This window comes from Bos indicus x Bos taurus, chromosome 19 (genome assembly GCF_003369695.1).
Source record: "Bos indicus x Bos taurus breed Angus x Brahman F1 hybrid chromosome 19, Bos_hybrid_MaternalHap_v2.0, whole genome shotgun sequence".
NCBI classification, from domain to species: Eukaryota; Metazoa; Chordata; class Mammalia; order Artiodactyla; family Bovidae; genus Bos; species Bos indicus x Bos taurus.
Genome location: NC_040094.1, coordinates 11,777,667 through 11,794,881, shown reverse-complemented (window position 1 = coordinate 11,794,881; position 17,215 = coordinate 11,777,667). Strand labels below are relative to the sequence as shown.

The following is a 17,215-nucleotide window of genomic DNA, read 5'->3' as shown; positions in this document are numbered from 1 at the left end:
AAAAAGAGAAATTTAGATTCCTGTATTATATGATAGGTAAAAATATTTTAATACATAAAAGATTTAAAAGTAAAAGAATAAAACCATAAAAGGACTAAAAGGAAATGCACCGGAATATCATAATCATAAGGGTTCAGGAAGGTAATTTTAGGCATAACTCTAAAAGGAAACATCTAAGGTAATGGAATAAAGATAAAATGTAAACTTCCTTATCTAAAAAGCAAAACATGGTAAAACACACAATAAACAATATGGAAAAATTACTGGAAGCATATGACAAAAAGAATCACCTTAAAAATGGCAATCAATAGGAAAATGAAAAATACACTAAATACAAAAAAAAGGGCAAACTAAAAAAAAAAAGGGTAAAGTAGATGCAGGTGTTTTTGTTTTTCTGTAGTTTCAAAATTTTATACAATAAACATACTTTGCAGTCAAAAAGAAAATTATTTAAAAAAAACAAAGATGTAAAAAATAGTTGATGACACTGAAAAATGTTCATTATGTTTTTATTTTCAAAACAAGTCAAAATAATAGATAGAATACGATTCACTTACAAATATTTACAGGAAAAAGAATGAAGGATGGAAAGATTTTTTGAAAGTATACAAATATCAATTTTCTACAATAAGTTGTATATAATCACTTTGTAATAAGAACACTCCAAGCCAGGCTTCAGCAATATGTGAACCGTGAACTTCCTGATGTTCAAGCTGGTTTTAGAAAAGGCAGAGGAACCAGAGATCAAATTGCCAACATCCACTGGATCATGGAAAAAGCAAGAGAGTTCCAGAAAAACATCTATTTCTGCTTTATTGACTATGCCAAAGCCTTTGACTATGTGGATCACAATAAACTGTGGAAAATTCTGAAAGAGATGGGAATACCAGACCACCTGATCTGCCTCTTGAGAAATGTGTATGCAGGTCAGGAAGCAACAGTTAGAACTGGACATGGAACAACAGACTGGTTCCAAATAGGAAAAGGAGTATGTCAAGGCTGTATATTGTCACCCTGTTTATTTAACTTATATGCAGAGTACATCATGAGAAACACTGGACTGGAAGAAGCACAAGCTGGAATCAAGATTGCCGGGAGAAATATCAATAATCTCAGATATGCAGATGACATCACCCTTATGGCAGAAAGTGAAGAGGAACTAAAAAGCCTCTTGATGAAAGTGAAAGTGGAGAGTGAAAAAGTTGGCTTAAAGCTCAACATTCAGAAAACGAAGATCATGGCATCTGGTCCCATCACCTCATGGGAAATAGATGGGAAAACAGTGGAAACAGTGTCAGACTTTATTTTTGGGGGCTCCAAAATCACTATAGATGGTGACTGCAGACATGAAATTAAAAGATGCTTACTCCTGGGAAGGAAAGTTATGACCAACCTAGATAGCATATTCAAAAGCAGAGACGTTACTTTGCCAACAAAGGTCCGTCTAGTCAAGGCTATGGTTTTTCCTGTGGTCATGTATGGATGTGAGAGTTGGACTGTGAAGAAGGCTGAGTGCCGAAGAATTGATGCTTTTGAACTGTGGTGTTGGAGAAGACTCTTGAGAGTCCCTTGGACTGCAAGGAGATCCACCCAGTCCATTCTGAAGGAGATCAGCCCTGGGATTTCTTTGGAAGGAATGATGCTAAAGCTGAAACTCCAGTACTTTGGCCACCTCATGTGACGAGTTGACTCACTGGAAAAGACTCTGATGCTGGGAGGGATTGGGGGCAGTAGGAGAAGGGAACGACAGAGGATGAGATGGCTGGATGGCATCACCGACTCGATGGACATGAATCTGGGTGAACTCCGGGAGTTGGTGATGGACAGGGAGGCCTGGCGTGCTGAGATTCATTGGGTCGCAAAGAGTCGGACACCACTGAGCAACTGAACTGAACTGAACTGAATAAGAACACAATTTTAAAGATCAGCATTAAATGTGTTATGATATATATGTTGAAAAAGGACCTAAGACTAATACATATGGTATGATTTTAGTTTTTATTAAAAAAAAGTTATCCATACAAAGAAAATAGTCTAGAATATGGTGGTTATTATCCTACTTTGGGGAGCAGATGTGTGTGGGTTTACAGTTTTTAATACTTCTGGAAAGTGTCAATCTATAAGCCTTAACACAATATGTAAATATGCAAACCTGGAAATAATAACAGAGGTAATGAGCCTAAGACAACTTTGTTACTAAAAACATAAAAAATGTTTGCAACATCACTGATTTAAGAAATAAAGCGACAAAACTGTTGTAAATTTATCTGCATAGTGAAAATAAAAAGCAAACACAAGGATGTATTCCAAAAGTGTATCAAGACAACTAAAGTATCTTCCTTGGATATAGTAATATTCCACAGTGTTAAGTAAGAACAAACAAAAACAAAAATATTATATCTGACAAACTTATTTGTGACTCATGAATTAAAACATTAGTACTCTCAGCCAAGTTAAAATGTGGCAACTGGCAACAACCCACCCCAACTATTCTTCACCCGCAAAATAAATAAAAGTTGGGACTCCCTCCTGGCTCAGTGCTAAAGATTCCGCCTGCCAATGTAGGAGACACGGGTTTGATCCCTGATCTGGGAAGATCCCACACGCTGCAGGGCAGCTAAGCCCATGCACCACAAGTACTGAGCCTGTGTTCAAGAGCCCAGGAGCCACAACTACTGAAGCCCTTGTACCCTAGAGCCTGTGCTCAGCAACAAGAGAGGCCACGGGTATGAGAAGCTTTTTACCACAACCCGAGAGTAGACCCCACTTTACACAACAAGAGAAAAACCTGCGAAGCAATGCAGACCCAGCACAGCCACAAATAAACAAACAAATAAGCATTTTTTAAAAAGTGAAAAGCCTCATAAAACCTCTTATCTTAACCTGGGGAGAAGTATGTAGGGACAGATATACCTATACACTGAAATCTGTAGTAAAAGTCAAAAAATGGATGGATACTGTTTAAAAAGGCATTAAAGACAATAAAGAAAAGAAAAATCCAATGTAGCAAGAAAAAAATTTTTTAATCAGTTCTTCATTTCTTGTTGCCTTAACCTGTATGAAAATGTTGCTATATTGGCTTACAGTAAACAAAGCACTAATCTCAAAGTCAGAAAACTGGTTTGAGTATTGGCTCTGAGATTCCTGAGTGTTTCCTATTCAAATTGGGTAAAAAATCTTCTGCATCATGGTTGTCTTGAGGCACTTCATTCAAGTGCCTTATAGATAGATTCTCATGAAATTAATCAAAAGAAAATTGATAGGGAAAATGACAAAATTGTTAGGGATGAGTTACTTTTATTAAACTATTTTACTTATTATTTCTAGTTTATATATGTTAACTATATTTGGGATGTTAACTGTAGTTAACTAGATGTTAACTGTAATTTGGGATATAAATTTTAAATAAAATGTTCATGAAGAGTATATAATTTCTGATGCTGTTCAGTCGCTAAGTTGTGTCTGACTCTTTGTGACCCCATGGACTGCATGATGCCAGGCTCCTCTGTCCTCCCTTATCTCTGGGAGCTTGCTCAAATTTCTCACTAAAGAACATGAAACAGAGGTATATATTTTGTTTACTTGATTTTTTAATACAAGCAAGTATGAAATTAAGGAGTTTACCCTAAAATAGTGATGGTAATTATTGGCTTTATAGGACAAAAACAGTTAAACCTCATAAGCATCAGAAGTGTTGTGTACAATTTAAAACAAAGAATTAGAGAAGATCTATTCTAAAAGTAATCAAAATAATTATGGTCGTAATCGATGAAGGAAAAAGATTACTATGCTAATGGTAGATAAAGATTTAGAGTCTTCAAGATGCAAAAGTCTTTAAGAGCTCAAATTACATGAATAAGATGAAGCATGATTTACTTCATCAAATTCTAGAAGACCTGAGTTTTTGGAAGTTGACAAATTTATAGAATGCATTATTTACAACCCAAGTATCAAAAAAATGTGAAGAATGAAATGCCTCATCCAGCTAAGGCTCTACTCAAGGCAGGGAGTTGCTATGTAGGGATCCATGAAAGGTATCACATAGAGTGAGACAAGGAACTCATTCTTTTTGGAAATAGCAATTCCATTTGTACACAATTAAAACTCACAAGAATTTTGAGCCAATATGAAAAAAAAATTGAGCCAATGTGGGCCTCAATAAGCTTTCACTGGCTAATTCTAAGACAAAGCTTTACAGTTTCTCACATGAGTATATCCTCCTGCCACAGGAGAGACAACTTTTTAATATCCGACAGGCTCATCACTTCCCTCTTTCTAGGAACCATGTCTAAATTCCTTTTCTACAATTGCTCACATTGCATGATGTCAAGATCAATTATCACCTCATTCTCCCTCCTAGAGAAATTCGAGTTGTACAGTAAGCTTTTTATGTCAAGATGACCACATAAGACCTTTGCCCCTGGGGGAGATTAAAGACAACTGCAAATTCTTTGCTTACGCCTCGAATGGACAGGCGGGTCTAATTTCCCTTTCTCAATCTGCGCTGGCTTTAGTGATCTACTTTGCGCCAACACGGTGGCAAAGCGACTAGGATTCCCAAGGTTATGTCACAGGAAAATGTGCATCTTTCAGAACACTTGCCAGAACTCAGGTGCCATGACATGAGGAAATCCAAGAAGCCCCATGAAGAATAACTTGAGGTCCTAAACCAAAAGTCCCACTGAACTCCAAACCAACAGCCAGAATCAGCTTACCAGTTATATACGTAAACCATCTTGGAAGTAGATACTTCAACTGACAGTCAAGCTATTTTGCCCAAATTCCACAGCTGTGAGCAATATAAGCTATTCTTGTTTCAAATCACTAAATATTGGGGTGGTTTATATACTCAGCAATAGATAACTGGAACACCTTTTATCTCAATAATAACCCCAAACAGAAACACTGAGCTCTGTCTTTGATGAAACTAGCATTAATTAATTAAGACAGGGGCAGATGGAAAGAAAATATTGTATCTGAGAGCCTGCAGTGAAAGACACGGAAAAGAAGCAAAGTGATTTGTCTCAATACTACAGAACTGCACAATGGATCATCATCAGAACTGCAGAAGAAATGAGGACAGGGCTGAAAGCAAGGAGACAGTATAAATAGTACTTTGCACTATGAGACGACTTCCTGCCCCAGTCCTAAAGAACACATCAACCATGGTCTCTAAACAAAGAAAACCAAGGGTTCTGGACTCAGGACATTTGTGCAGGCACTGTCAGACTTACCACAAAGCAGGTTAAGTGAAAGTCTACTCAGTAAATGAGGATCTTTAACCTGCCTTCCACAGCTTAGCTTTAGAATGTCAAGGGCAAGGTTTATAATCCCTAAGCAAGAAAACAGAAGACCCATCACTAGAAAAATTGAACTATCCCAAAGGAAAGATGGATAGGAACAGATACACAGAGGTTCCAATAAACCAGGTGGCCGGCCACTCCTGTACCTTGCCTCAACATACAAAGTTCCCATTCAGCTTTATGTGCTTTATTTTTATATATAATATAAATAGAAAAAGAAGGATCACCAGGCTTTGGGGAAAGCTTCCAACAGGAAACAGAACAGACAAAGGGGAAAAAAAATGCCCAGAGTACTGAAAACTTGAAGAAACTAAATATCTTCAAAAAGATAAGCCATTTTGGGGGAAGTATAATACAAACTGCTTTTTCAAAATAAATACATGACAGTGGGAAAACATTTTAATATTAAATTATAGAAGAAGAGTTGAAGAAATTGGATACAAAGTCAAATGAGATAAATATTAGGAGGAAAATTATAAAGAAAAATAAAAAAGATATGATATAGATACGATTATCAAAATAATAAATTCCAGATAGTAAGACTAGAGACCAAACATGGCAAATTGACACACAAAAAAATACAAGAAAGTTTTCCAAAACTAGAGGACACTAAGTTGACAAGTTTCCTGAGTGCCCAGCAGAATAAATTTTAAAAAGACCATATCTCAGACTTCCCTAGAGGCCTGGTGGTTGGAGTATGCAGGACAACGCAGGGGATATGGGTTTGATCCCTGGTCTGGGAAGATTCCACATGCCTCGGGGCAACTAAAGCCCATGCACCACAGCAACTGAGCCCGAGCTGCAACTACTGAAGCCTGCATGCCCTACGGCCTGTGCTCTGCAACGAGAAGCCTGTGCTCTGCAACGAGAAGCCTGTGCAAAACTAGAGAGTAGCCCCTGCTCACTGCAACTAGAGAAAGCCCGTGTACAACAATGAACACCCAACACAGCCAAAAAATAAAAGAACAATAAAACTCGAGTTCTGATTTAAAAAAAAAAAAGACCCCTATCTCAGATAATGAATTTAATAGCTTCTAGAGAAAAAAACCAAAACAACCAAAAAGACTAACCACAGAGAGGGCACAGCATGGCATTGGGCTTCCCTGGTAGATCAGGCGGTAAAGAATTCTCCTGCAATGCAGGAGACCCAGGTTTGATCCCTGGGTCGGGAAGATCCCCTGGAGAAGGAAATGGCAACCCACTCCAGTATTCTTGTCTGGGAAATCCCACAGACAGAGGAGCCTGGTACAGACTGTGAGGTCCCAAAAGAGCTGGACAAGACTTAGCAACTAAACAGCAAAGTCAAGAAAGGGGAAGATAAGGGATCTAAATCAGGAGAAAAATAATAGTGCAGAGGGTTTTTTAAATAAAAAAAAAAAAAACACCACCAAATACAGACTGGAGTAGGAGCATGCAGGAATCCAGAGTGATGACCCCAAGAAAAAAACAGAATTGATAAATTAATTTATGTCACCAAGTGGAAAGTGATGCTGGAAGAGTTTCAAAAAACTGGTAGAGAGAAGAGACTGAAGAAACTATACAAGTGAAAAAATGATTTGACTTCAACTTGCTGATTTTATACAGATAAAAGGTTTTGATATGTTAAATGACATGTAATAATTAGTGTCACAAAGGACAGAGGTATCAGTTACCACAAATGGGGATACTCAACCATCTATGGACATTGTTTCAGTAAATGGAATTTACTAGCGGTGCTGCCATTCTGAGTTCTGGTTTCAGCCTTACTTCTAAGCATGTAAAATTAGGGAAGTTAACCATTTCTACAACCAGTGTATTCTTTTGGAAAACTTCTGTTAGCCTTTGCCCTGCTTCATTTTGTACTCCAAGGCCAAACTTGCCTGTTACTCCAGGATCTCTTGGCTTTCTACTTTGGCATTCCAGTCCCCTATGATGAAAAGGACCTTTTTTTTTAGTGTTAGTTCTAGAAGGTCTTGTAGGTCTTCATAGAACTGTTCTGCTTCTTCAGCATTAGCGGTTGGGGCATAGACTTGGATTACTGTGATGTTGAATGGTTTGCCTTGGAAACGAACTGAATCATTCTGTCGTTTTTGAGACTACATCCAACTACTGCATTTTGGACTCTTGTTGACTATGAGGGCTCCATTTCTTCTAAGGGATTCTTGCCCACAGCAGTAGATAAAATGGTCATCTGAATTAAATTTGCCCATTCCCACCCATTTTAGTTTACTGATTCCTAAAATGTCAATGCTCACTCTTATCATCTCCTGCTTAACCACATCCAGTTTACCTTGATTCATGGACCTAACATTCCAGCTTCCTATGAAATACTGTTCTTTAAATCACTGGACTTTACTTTCACCACCAGACATATCCACAACTAGAGAAGGGGGTGACAGAGGATGAGATGGTTGGGTGGCATCACTGATTCAATGGATGCGAGGTCTGTGCAAACTCAGGGAGACAGTGAAGGACAGGGAAGCCTGGTATGCTGCAATTCATGATATCACAAAGAGTTGGACACAATTTAGTGACTGAACAACAACAACAAAGATCTGCAGTTTTCTACAAAATCAGCTAAGAAGTTTTGCCTCATCAGCTATATTCACCTGACCTCTCAGTAACTGACTACCGCTTCTTCAAGTATTTCAACAACATCTGCAGGAAAACGCTTCCACAACCAGCAGGAGGCAGGAAATGCTTTCCAGGAGTTCGCTGAATCCCAAAGCATGGACTTTTATGCTACAGGAATAAACAAACTTCTCTCTCATTGGCAAAAATGTGTTGATTGTAATGGCTCCTATTTTGAATAATAATGATGCGTCTGAGCCTAGTTATAACGATTCAAAATTCAAGGTCCAAAATCACGATTACATCCGCACCAACCTAGTAACACTAAGATACAGGTTGATATATATATCAAAAAACTATATATAGTTTTTGCTCAGGTGTCAAAGGCCTCAGCCTTTTCCCCCCACAACAGTGGGTAAGTTTATCTTAATTCTCCCTTCTTAACTGGGGAACTAAGTTTCCTCTAAACATGGTAAACTATTATTTTTCAAACAAGTAATTAGACAGTTCTACTATTTTGGGCTCACAAGTGGTCCACCTATTTATCCCCCTTATTTATTCAGTGGTCTGCTCAGTAAGACTTATAAACACATAACGGACACATAATGTTTCAGCTCTTTAACCTCACTGGCTACATGAATTTATCCTGGTTTAGTCTGAGTTGTCTTGTTGACTCTTTCTCTGTTTCTCTAAGATCATGATTATAATCATTTTTTCTGGCTGTGGTGGGTCTTCATTGCAGCACCGGGCTTTTCCTAGTTGCAGTGCACAGGCTTAGCGGCCCTCCTCAGCGTGTGAGATCTCAGCTCCCCTACCAGGGACTGAACCTGCGTCCCTTGCCTTTTAAGGCAGAGTCTTAATCACTGGACCACCAGGCAAGTCTCTATAATTATTTTTTATGATTCAGCTTTTCTAAATATTTTACACTAAACCTTGTATGATCTTTTTTTTTTACACTGGCAGTTTTCTTATTTGGAGAAACTATTAAAAATTTTACCTTAATCATAACCTGTTTAAGGGATAACTAGCTATTTCCCCCCCACTGATCTTACTTGTGCAGTCTCTGCATGTTCCAGCATTTCTTCAAATTCCTGATACTCTTCATCATCTGGTTCAGCACCTGAGAGGCGAGCTGCCCTGGCCATGAAATATGGAGGTAGCTCTCCAATTGCTGTACCGATACCCTACATAAAAAAAACAAAACATTTACATGAGATTTTCTCAACACAGTGATGCGAAGCAGATTAAATCTTTAAATTTCAATATCACCAAAAGCATGTTAAGATGTATATATTAGGAAGGAAAAGACATGCTACATGATCAGGAGGACATGAGTTTGAATCCTGACCTTAATACGGATCTACACAATGCCTGGCCAGATAGCATACACTGAATTCTCAGGCAATCCTGGGTACACTGCAGATTGTAAATTAATGTTAGTCAGTTCTCCAGCATCTCTACTTATATCCTCTGCTCTTATTTTTACATCTCTTTTCATTTTATTAATTCTAGAAATAGCTCACAGTTTTCTAGACTTTTGAAGTATAGCTGATTTGTAAATTTAGTTTCAAGTGTATAACACAGTGATTCAAAATTTTTATAGATTATATTATATTTAAAGTTATTATAAAGTTATTATTATTTGACTCTTTCATTACCCCTATAGTCCTAGGCCTCCCCCTCATTACTCTTATAGTCCTATTTCCTAGCTTATTATTCCCCACATCAAACAGACTAATAAACAACCGCCTCATCTCCTTCAACAATGAAAACTTCAACTTGTATCAAAACATATAATGGGAACCCACAACACCAAAGGACAAACATGGACACTAATACCAATGTCCTTAATCCTATTCACTGGATCAACCAATCTACTGGGCCTACTGCCTCACTCATTTACACCAACCACACAACTATCAATAAACCTGGGCACAGCCATCCCCCTACGGCCTATTTTTCTTGTAGCTTATTTATTTTATACACAATAGTTTGTACCTCTTAATCCCCTATGGCTATCTTGCTCCCTCCTTCCCCTCTTCCCTCTCCTCACTGGCAACCTCTAGTTTTATCTGAAATTGTTTTGTTATAACCCCTTATTTTTAAAAATTTATACATAAATATATATTCATACACAGTTATTTTTGTCAATCTTCCTACCTTTTTCAAATGATTTGCTAATGAGCACTCGCTAGTATAGCTCTTAGATATATATTTTCTAGGAAATCTTCTTGTATTTAGGATGTTACTTTAATCCCAGTAACAAATTTTTTTGTGTGTGCAGAGTTAACAAACTGTGGTCAGGAAGCCCCCTGAAATCTCAACATTAGGATGGATAAATTTTCACCACAGGAAAAATGTTGATTTCCTCAGGACATTGAGTGACTCATGTTTCAGTCACTTTGTGGATTCTTGTTTTTGAAGAGAATTTTTTTTTTCAATCATCTTAGGATATAAGGATGAAAACAAAGGTAAGCAAACGTAAAAGAATCAGGAACTTGGTTTGAACTTAAATGGCTTAAATACAGGTTAGATAATAATGCAAGAGACCTATAGTACCCAGGAAAATTCTTAACTTTGAGCTACCCTTCTCTGCCCTGAATCATAGTGAATGAAAAAGCTTCGGTAGTTTTCAGAAGCAACTTTAGGTCTTTTTGTTTGCTCTGTCCTATGGCTCTGCCTGCTAATGCCCTGATAAGAATCCTCAAGGAACATTACCAAATTCAAGCATCCCGTGATCACAGTGCTATACTCCAGTGTGTAAAATCAACCATCTCCAAGTGTAACTGCATTATCTACATGTGAGCCAAGAGTTAGCAAGAGAATATACTGAAGTGCCAAAAGAATAAGACTAGTTAAATATCTAGTTAAAGAACAGAGAAAGGGGAGAGACATACACAGAGAAAGGTCCTGGGAGAAAGCATAAATCATATTCTTTGAAACAAGAAAAGTTAACTTTGCCTCCTCTCGAGGATATTAGAGAATTAATTATTTTAAAAACTGGTAAATAAAGAGAAACAGTCAATTATTTATCCTGTCTTATCTATATGGAAGATAACTCAGGGTAACCAAATTGATGATGAGAAGTTTCTCTTTACAAAAGTATTCCAGTCATTAACCAAAGAAAAAATGATGCAATTGGAATGCCCCCATTTTATAAACCCCAGTAAAATAATGGACTTATATAATAATGGTGTTAATATAAACAGATAGACAGCCAGACATTATTGCACTATGTACAGAATACACTAGACCATAAAGTATATTCTTGTAAAAAAATAATTTTCCCCCAAGCTTCTCAATCCAGCAATCAATTCACAGGAAAGAGAGAAATATATTTAAATAACACCAACTGGAATACAAACAGTAAAATTCAGACCATGGAAAACTATACTTGACAAACAATCCAGTTTCATCAACCAATCCAAAGATATTGAAAAGAAAATGAAATAAATAATAAAAAAAATTGAACTGTAATTGGGTAACAGATTTAAAGAGGCTATTTGTAAATTCTCTTAGGTGTGACAATGTTTTTTAAGTCCTAAGGTTGATATTTACAGATAAAATATGCTATGTTACCTGGGGTATGCTTCAAGATAATTGTGAGTTGAGTGAGGAAGGGTCTAGATAAAACAGTATTAGCCACAAGTGAAAGCTGACTAGTGAAAGCTGGGTAGCCATTAGTGAAAGCTGGGTAATAGTATATTGAATTAATTATATAACTTCCTGTACTTAAATTTTTTTATGACAAAAAGTAAGAAGAAAAGTTAATTGCAACATTTTATTCAAAACATGAACTTCTCCTCTTCTCAAATGTTCAACAGTTCTGAAAACAATCATATCATTCAAACTCACAACAAATTTTCTTAAAGTTAAAAGGAAGTAATAATGAACTGAAATGAAATCAAGACCTACAAACTATTCTATACTTAGTTGATCATTTTCATTGTTACATTTTAATAATTCTGTTCATGTTTTCCCATATTAGCAAGGAGATGGTGATCAGGAGCTAGTATTCTACTTTTTATGCATGTAAGTAAAAAGGAAATATAGTCTTCCAGACAGGTCCCCTCAAGACACATTATATTCTAAACACAGAAGTTGGATACTGAAGTCCCATAATTTCATGATTCTTACAAAACAATGTTATAATTCTTGCGAAGTCAACATAAAAAAAAACAAAACTAAATAAACTGTGGAACACTATAAACTGTCAGCCTAAGTTTAATTAAGGGGAAGAAATGACTGGCTTCCTTATTGCAAAAGAAAGACAAGTGGTATTTAGTCAAGCAATAATTCAGAAAATCTTCTAAAAATTGTTGACTATATATCAATTTATTATCTTGAAGTTCCTGTTTCTTGAATTGGAGGAGAGTTTAATGTGCACAAAATATGCAAAACCAAGAGAGAAACACAATAACTTCCCAGAGTGTCAATTTTATGAAAAGATTTTTAGGAGGAGAAAAGTCCTGAATTTTTATACTTTCAAAAATTTTGTCAAGTGGAATCACAAGTAAATTACAAGCATCTTGCTTTTCTGTGTTAGGAATTATAAGTTTAATGCTAAAAATCCAGGAGTAGAAAATTTTATATATGCTGACTACTCAGAAGTTATAGTAGTTTGGTATTATCAGTATGTTAATAATCTTAAAAAACAAAGTCTTTTTTCCGTTAAATATTCTAACTACTACAAACATGAAACAGAGGTTAAAAGCCAAAGTTTGGAGGGTAACTTGGAACCACTGAGAAATTTAAGGTTTTTAGAGCAATGTTTAAAAAAATTATACCAATTCTAGTAAAATTATCAGATTGTTTTACAAACAAAAAGAGAAAATGTGCTTCCAGTTTCCCTTGAGGTCAGTTTTAAAATGAGTTCAGGAAGGAATGAAGTTCTGATATATGCTCCAACACAGAGGAAACTTGAAAACATTACGCTAAGTGATGTAAGCCAGACATGGACAGATACTGTGTGATTTCATTTATATGGGGTATAAAGAATAGGCAATTTCACAGAGGCAGAAAGTTCAAAATTACCAGGGGCTGGGGAGAGTAGGGAACGAGGAGTTATTGTTTAATGGGTGCAGAGTTTCTGTTTGGGGATGACAAAAAAATTCTGGAAGTAGATATTGATGATGGTTACACAACACTGTGAGTGTACTTAATGCCAATAAATTGTGTACATAACCTGTTATGTATATTTTACCACAATAGGAAAAAAAAACCAAAACCATGAATTAACTAATAAATTAGTTTACACCTCCTCACTTTATACCTTATTATCTTAAAGGAGTAAAGTGAGATAACAGGCCAGTGGTATGACTGAGAGACTGAGCATATCTTTACATATTCATTGAAACATTGCTGCTTCATGGAAATTTCCCCTGAATCACAGACTAGGAAAATATCTTTGTATTATGCAATAGATTTCTCCCTCATAGCACTTATCACAATTAGTTTAAATACTTATATAATTTTCCCACAATACATATATATACATTTTCCCATAACTATTTCCCTTATTAGAATATAAAGCTCCATGTTAAGTTTCACTCACTGTGAATTTCCAATACTTGGAAGCTTAATAACTATTAATGGAATTTGAAATAATAAATGAAAAGAAAAGTTATGAAGCATTGCACAGAATGGGTGAATTTAACTCAGATGACCATTATATCTACTACTGGGGGCAAGAATCCCTTAGAAGAAATGGAATAGCTATCATAGTCAATAAAAGAGTCCAAAATGCAGTACTCGGATGCAATCTCAAAGATGACAGAATGATCTCTGTTTGTTTCCAAGGCAAACCATTCAATATCACAGTAATCCAAGTCTATGCCCTGACCAGTAACGCTGAAGAAGCTGAAGCTGAATGGTTCTATGAAGACCTACAAGACTTTCTAGAACTAACACCCCAAAAAGATGTCCTTTTCATTATAGGGGACTGGAATGCAAAAGTAGAAAGTCAAGAAATACGTGGAGTAACAGGCAAATTTGGCCAAGGAGTACAGAATGAAGCAGGGCAAAGGCTAATAGAGTTTTGCCAAAAGAATGCACTGGTCCTAGCAAACACCCTCTTCCAAAAACACAAGAGAAGACTCTACACATGGACATCACCAGATGGTGAATACTGAAATCAGTTTGACTAATTATATTCTTTGCAGCCAAAGATGGAGATGCTCTATACAATCAGCAAAAACAAGACCGGGAGCTGACTATGGCTCAGATCATGAACTCCTTATTGCCAAATTCAGACTTAAATTGAAGAAAGTATGGAAAGCCACTAGACCATTCAGGTATGACCTAAATCAGATCCTTTATGATTATACAGGCGAAGTGACAAATAGATTCAAGGGATTAGATCTGATAGACTGAGTGCTTGAAGAACTACAGAGAGAGGTTTGATCAAGGAGGCAGTGATCAAGATCATCCCCAAGAAAAAAAAATGCAAAAAAGCAAAATGGTTGTCTGAGGAGGCCTTACAAATAGCTGTGAAAAGAAGAGAAGGAAAGGCAAAGGAGTAAAGGAAAGATATACCCATTTGAATGCAGAGTTCCAAAGAACAGCAAGGAAAAAAAGCCTTCCTCAGTGATCAATGCCAAAAAAACAGAGGAAAACAATAGAATGGGAAAGACTAGAGATCTCTTCAAGAAAATTAGAGATACCAAGGGAACATTTCATGCAAAGATGGGCACAATAAAGGACAGAAACGGTATGGACCTAACAGAAGTAGAAGATATTAAGAAGAGGTGACAAAAATACACAGAAGAACTATACAGAAAAGATCTTCACAACCCAGATAATCACGATGGTGTGATCACTGACCTAGACTCAGTCATCCTGGAATGTGAAGTCAAGTGGGTCTTAGGAAGCATCACTATGAACAAAGCTAATGGAGGTGATGGAACTCCAGTTAAGCTATTTCAAATCCTAAAAGTTGATGCTGTGAAAAGTGTTGCACTGAATATGCCAGCAAATTTGGAAAACTCAGCAGTGGCCACAGGACTGGTAAAGGTCAGTTTTCATTCCAATCCCAGAGAAAGGCAATGCCAAAGAATGCTCAAACTACCACACAACCGCACTCATCTCACACGCTAGTAAAGTAATGTTCAAAATTCTCCAAGCCAGGCTTCAACAGTACGTGAACCGTGAACTTCCAAATGTTCAAGCTTGATTTAGAAAAGGCAGAGGAACCAGAGATCCAATTGCCAACATCAGTTGGATCATCAGAAAAGCAAGAGAGTTGCAGAAAACTACTTCTGCTTTATTGACTATGCCAAAGCCTTTGACCATGTGGATCACAATAAACTGTGGAAAATTCTTAGAGAGACAAGAATACCAGACCACCTGACCTGCTTCCTGAGAAATCTGTACGCAGGTCAAGAAGCAACAGTTAGAACTGGACATGGAACAACAGACTGGTTCCAAATCGGGAAAGGAGTTCGTCAAGGCTGTATACATACTGTCACCCTGCTTATTGAACTTATATGCAGAGTACATCATGCAAAATGCTGGACTGGATGAAGCACAATCTGGAATCAAAGAAACATCAATAACCTCAGATATGCAGATGACACCACCCTTATGGCAGAAAGCAAAGAAGAACTAAAGAGCCTCTTGATGAAAGTGAAAGAGGAAAGTGAAAAAGTTGGCTTAAAACTCAACATTCAGAAAAAGAAGATCATGGCATCTGGTCCCATCACTTCAAGGGAAATAGATGGGGAAAGAATGGAAACTGTGACAGACTTTATTTTGGGGGCTCCAAAATCACTGCAGATGGTGACTGCAGCCATGAAATTAAAAGATGCTTGCTCCTTGGAAGGAAAGTTATGACCAACTTAGACAGCATATTAAAAAGCAGAGACATTGCTTTGCCAACAAAGATTCGTCTAGTCAAAGCTATGGTTTTTCCAGTAGTCATGTATGGATGTGAGAGCTGGACTATAAAGAAAGCAAGAGCCAAAGAATTGATGCTTTTGAACTGTGGTGTTGGAGAAGACTCTTGCAAGTTCCTTGGACTACAAGGAGATCCAACCATTCCATCCTAAAGGAAATCAGTCCTGAATATTTTTTGGAAGGACTGATGCTGAAGCTGAAACTCCAATCCTTTGTCCACCTGATGCAAAGAAAAGACCCTGATGTTCAGGAAGATTGAAGGTGGGAGGAGAAGGGGATGACAGAGAATGAGATGGTTGGATGGCATCACCAAATCAATGGACATGCGTTTGAGCAAGCTCCGGGAGTTGATGATGGACAGGGATCGTAAAGAATCGGACACAACTGAGCAACTGAACTGAACTGAACACTAGTGATACAGACAAATTGTGAAGTATCAGAAAGATACAAACTGAAAAAAGGTAACCCACTGATCAGCAACACCAAACAATTCATTTTAATGGGCTCCAAAGACCTATATGAACAGACTTAAACTGAGGTTAACACTGATTTTTATAACTGGAAGTACATATTTCAAGGATTTTACTGATTTACTATATTTATAATGAGACAAAAAATATAGATGTGAACACAAATGAGATCAATTTTATGAAAGGATAAAATATAAAAAATATTTCCAGTATTTTTCTTCACCCAAATGGAAACTGTTACCCCATTAAGCATTAACTTCTCATTCCCCACAATGCTGGTAATCTCAAATCTACTTAAAAAAAAAAAAAAACAAACTACCGCTTCACGGAGCTTATTTTTAAATTAACTAATTATTAATAGGTATTTAATTTTTGGCTACGCTGGGTCTTCGTTGCTGTGCACGGGCCTTCTCTAGCTGCGGCAAGCATAGCTTACTCTCTGTTGCAGCGGTCTCTCTCATCTAAGGGCACGGATCCAGGCGCGTGGGCTTCAGCAGTCGCAGCACACGTGCTAAGTTGTTGCCGCACGTCGGCTTAGGTCGCTCCATGGCGTGTGGGGTCTTCCTAGGCCAGGGATCAAATCCACATCCCTTGCATTGGCAGGTGGATTCTTAACCACTGGACCACAAATGAAGTCCCTCCAAATCTATTTTTTGTCTTTATTAACAAATCTGAATTATCTTGATAGTTGATTTAAGTGGAATCATACAGTATCTTTCTATGTCTAGATTATTTTATTTACCATGTTTTCAAGGTTCATCTACATTGTAGCATGTATAAAAACCTCATTGCTTTTTATGGCTGAGTAATATTCTGTGTATATACTACACTTTGTTTATCCATTCATCTATTGAGGGTACTTGGGGTTATTTCCTCCTTTCTGATAATATGAATAATGTTGCTTAACAGTGAACTGGAAGTTTCTATACTTATATTTGAGTCCTGGTTTTTAGTTCTTTTGGGTATTTACATTAGAAGAAAGTCACAGAGTAATTCTAT

General features: G+C 37.0%; 1 protein-coding gene across 4 annotated transcripts in view; it reads right to left on the bottom strand.

Annotated features, from left to right (window-relative positions):
* Positions 1–17,215, bottom strand: part of VMP1 (vacuole membrane protein 1) — a 130,026-nt gene that overhangs the window by 59,780 nt on the left and 53,031 nt on the right. For all 4 annotated transcript variants that reach the window (XM_027518000.1, XM_027517998.1, XM_027517999.1 and 1 more), the window contains one exon: positions 8,906–9,037. In XM_027518000.1, the coding sequence (XP_027373801.1) occupies positions 8,906–9,037 (132 nt within the window). The remainder of the gene's footprint in view (positions 1–8,905; positions 9,038–17,215) is intronic.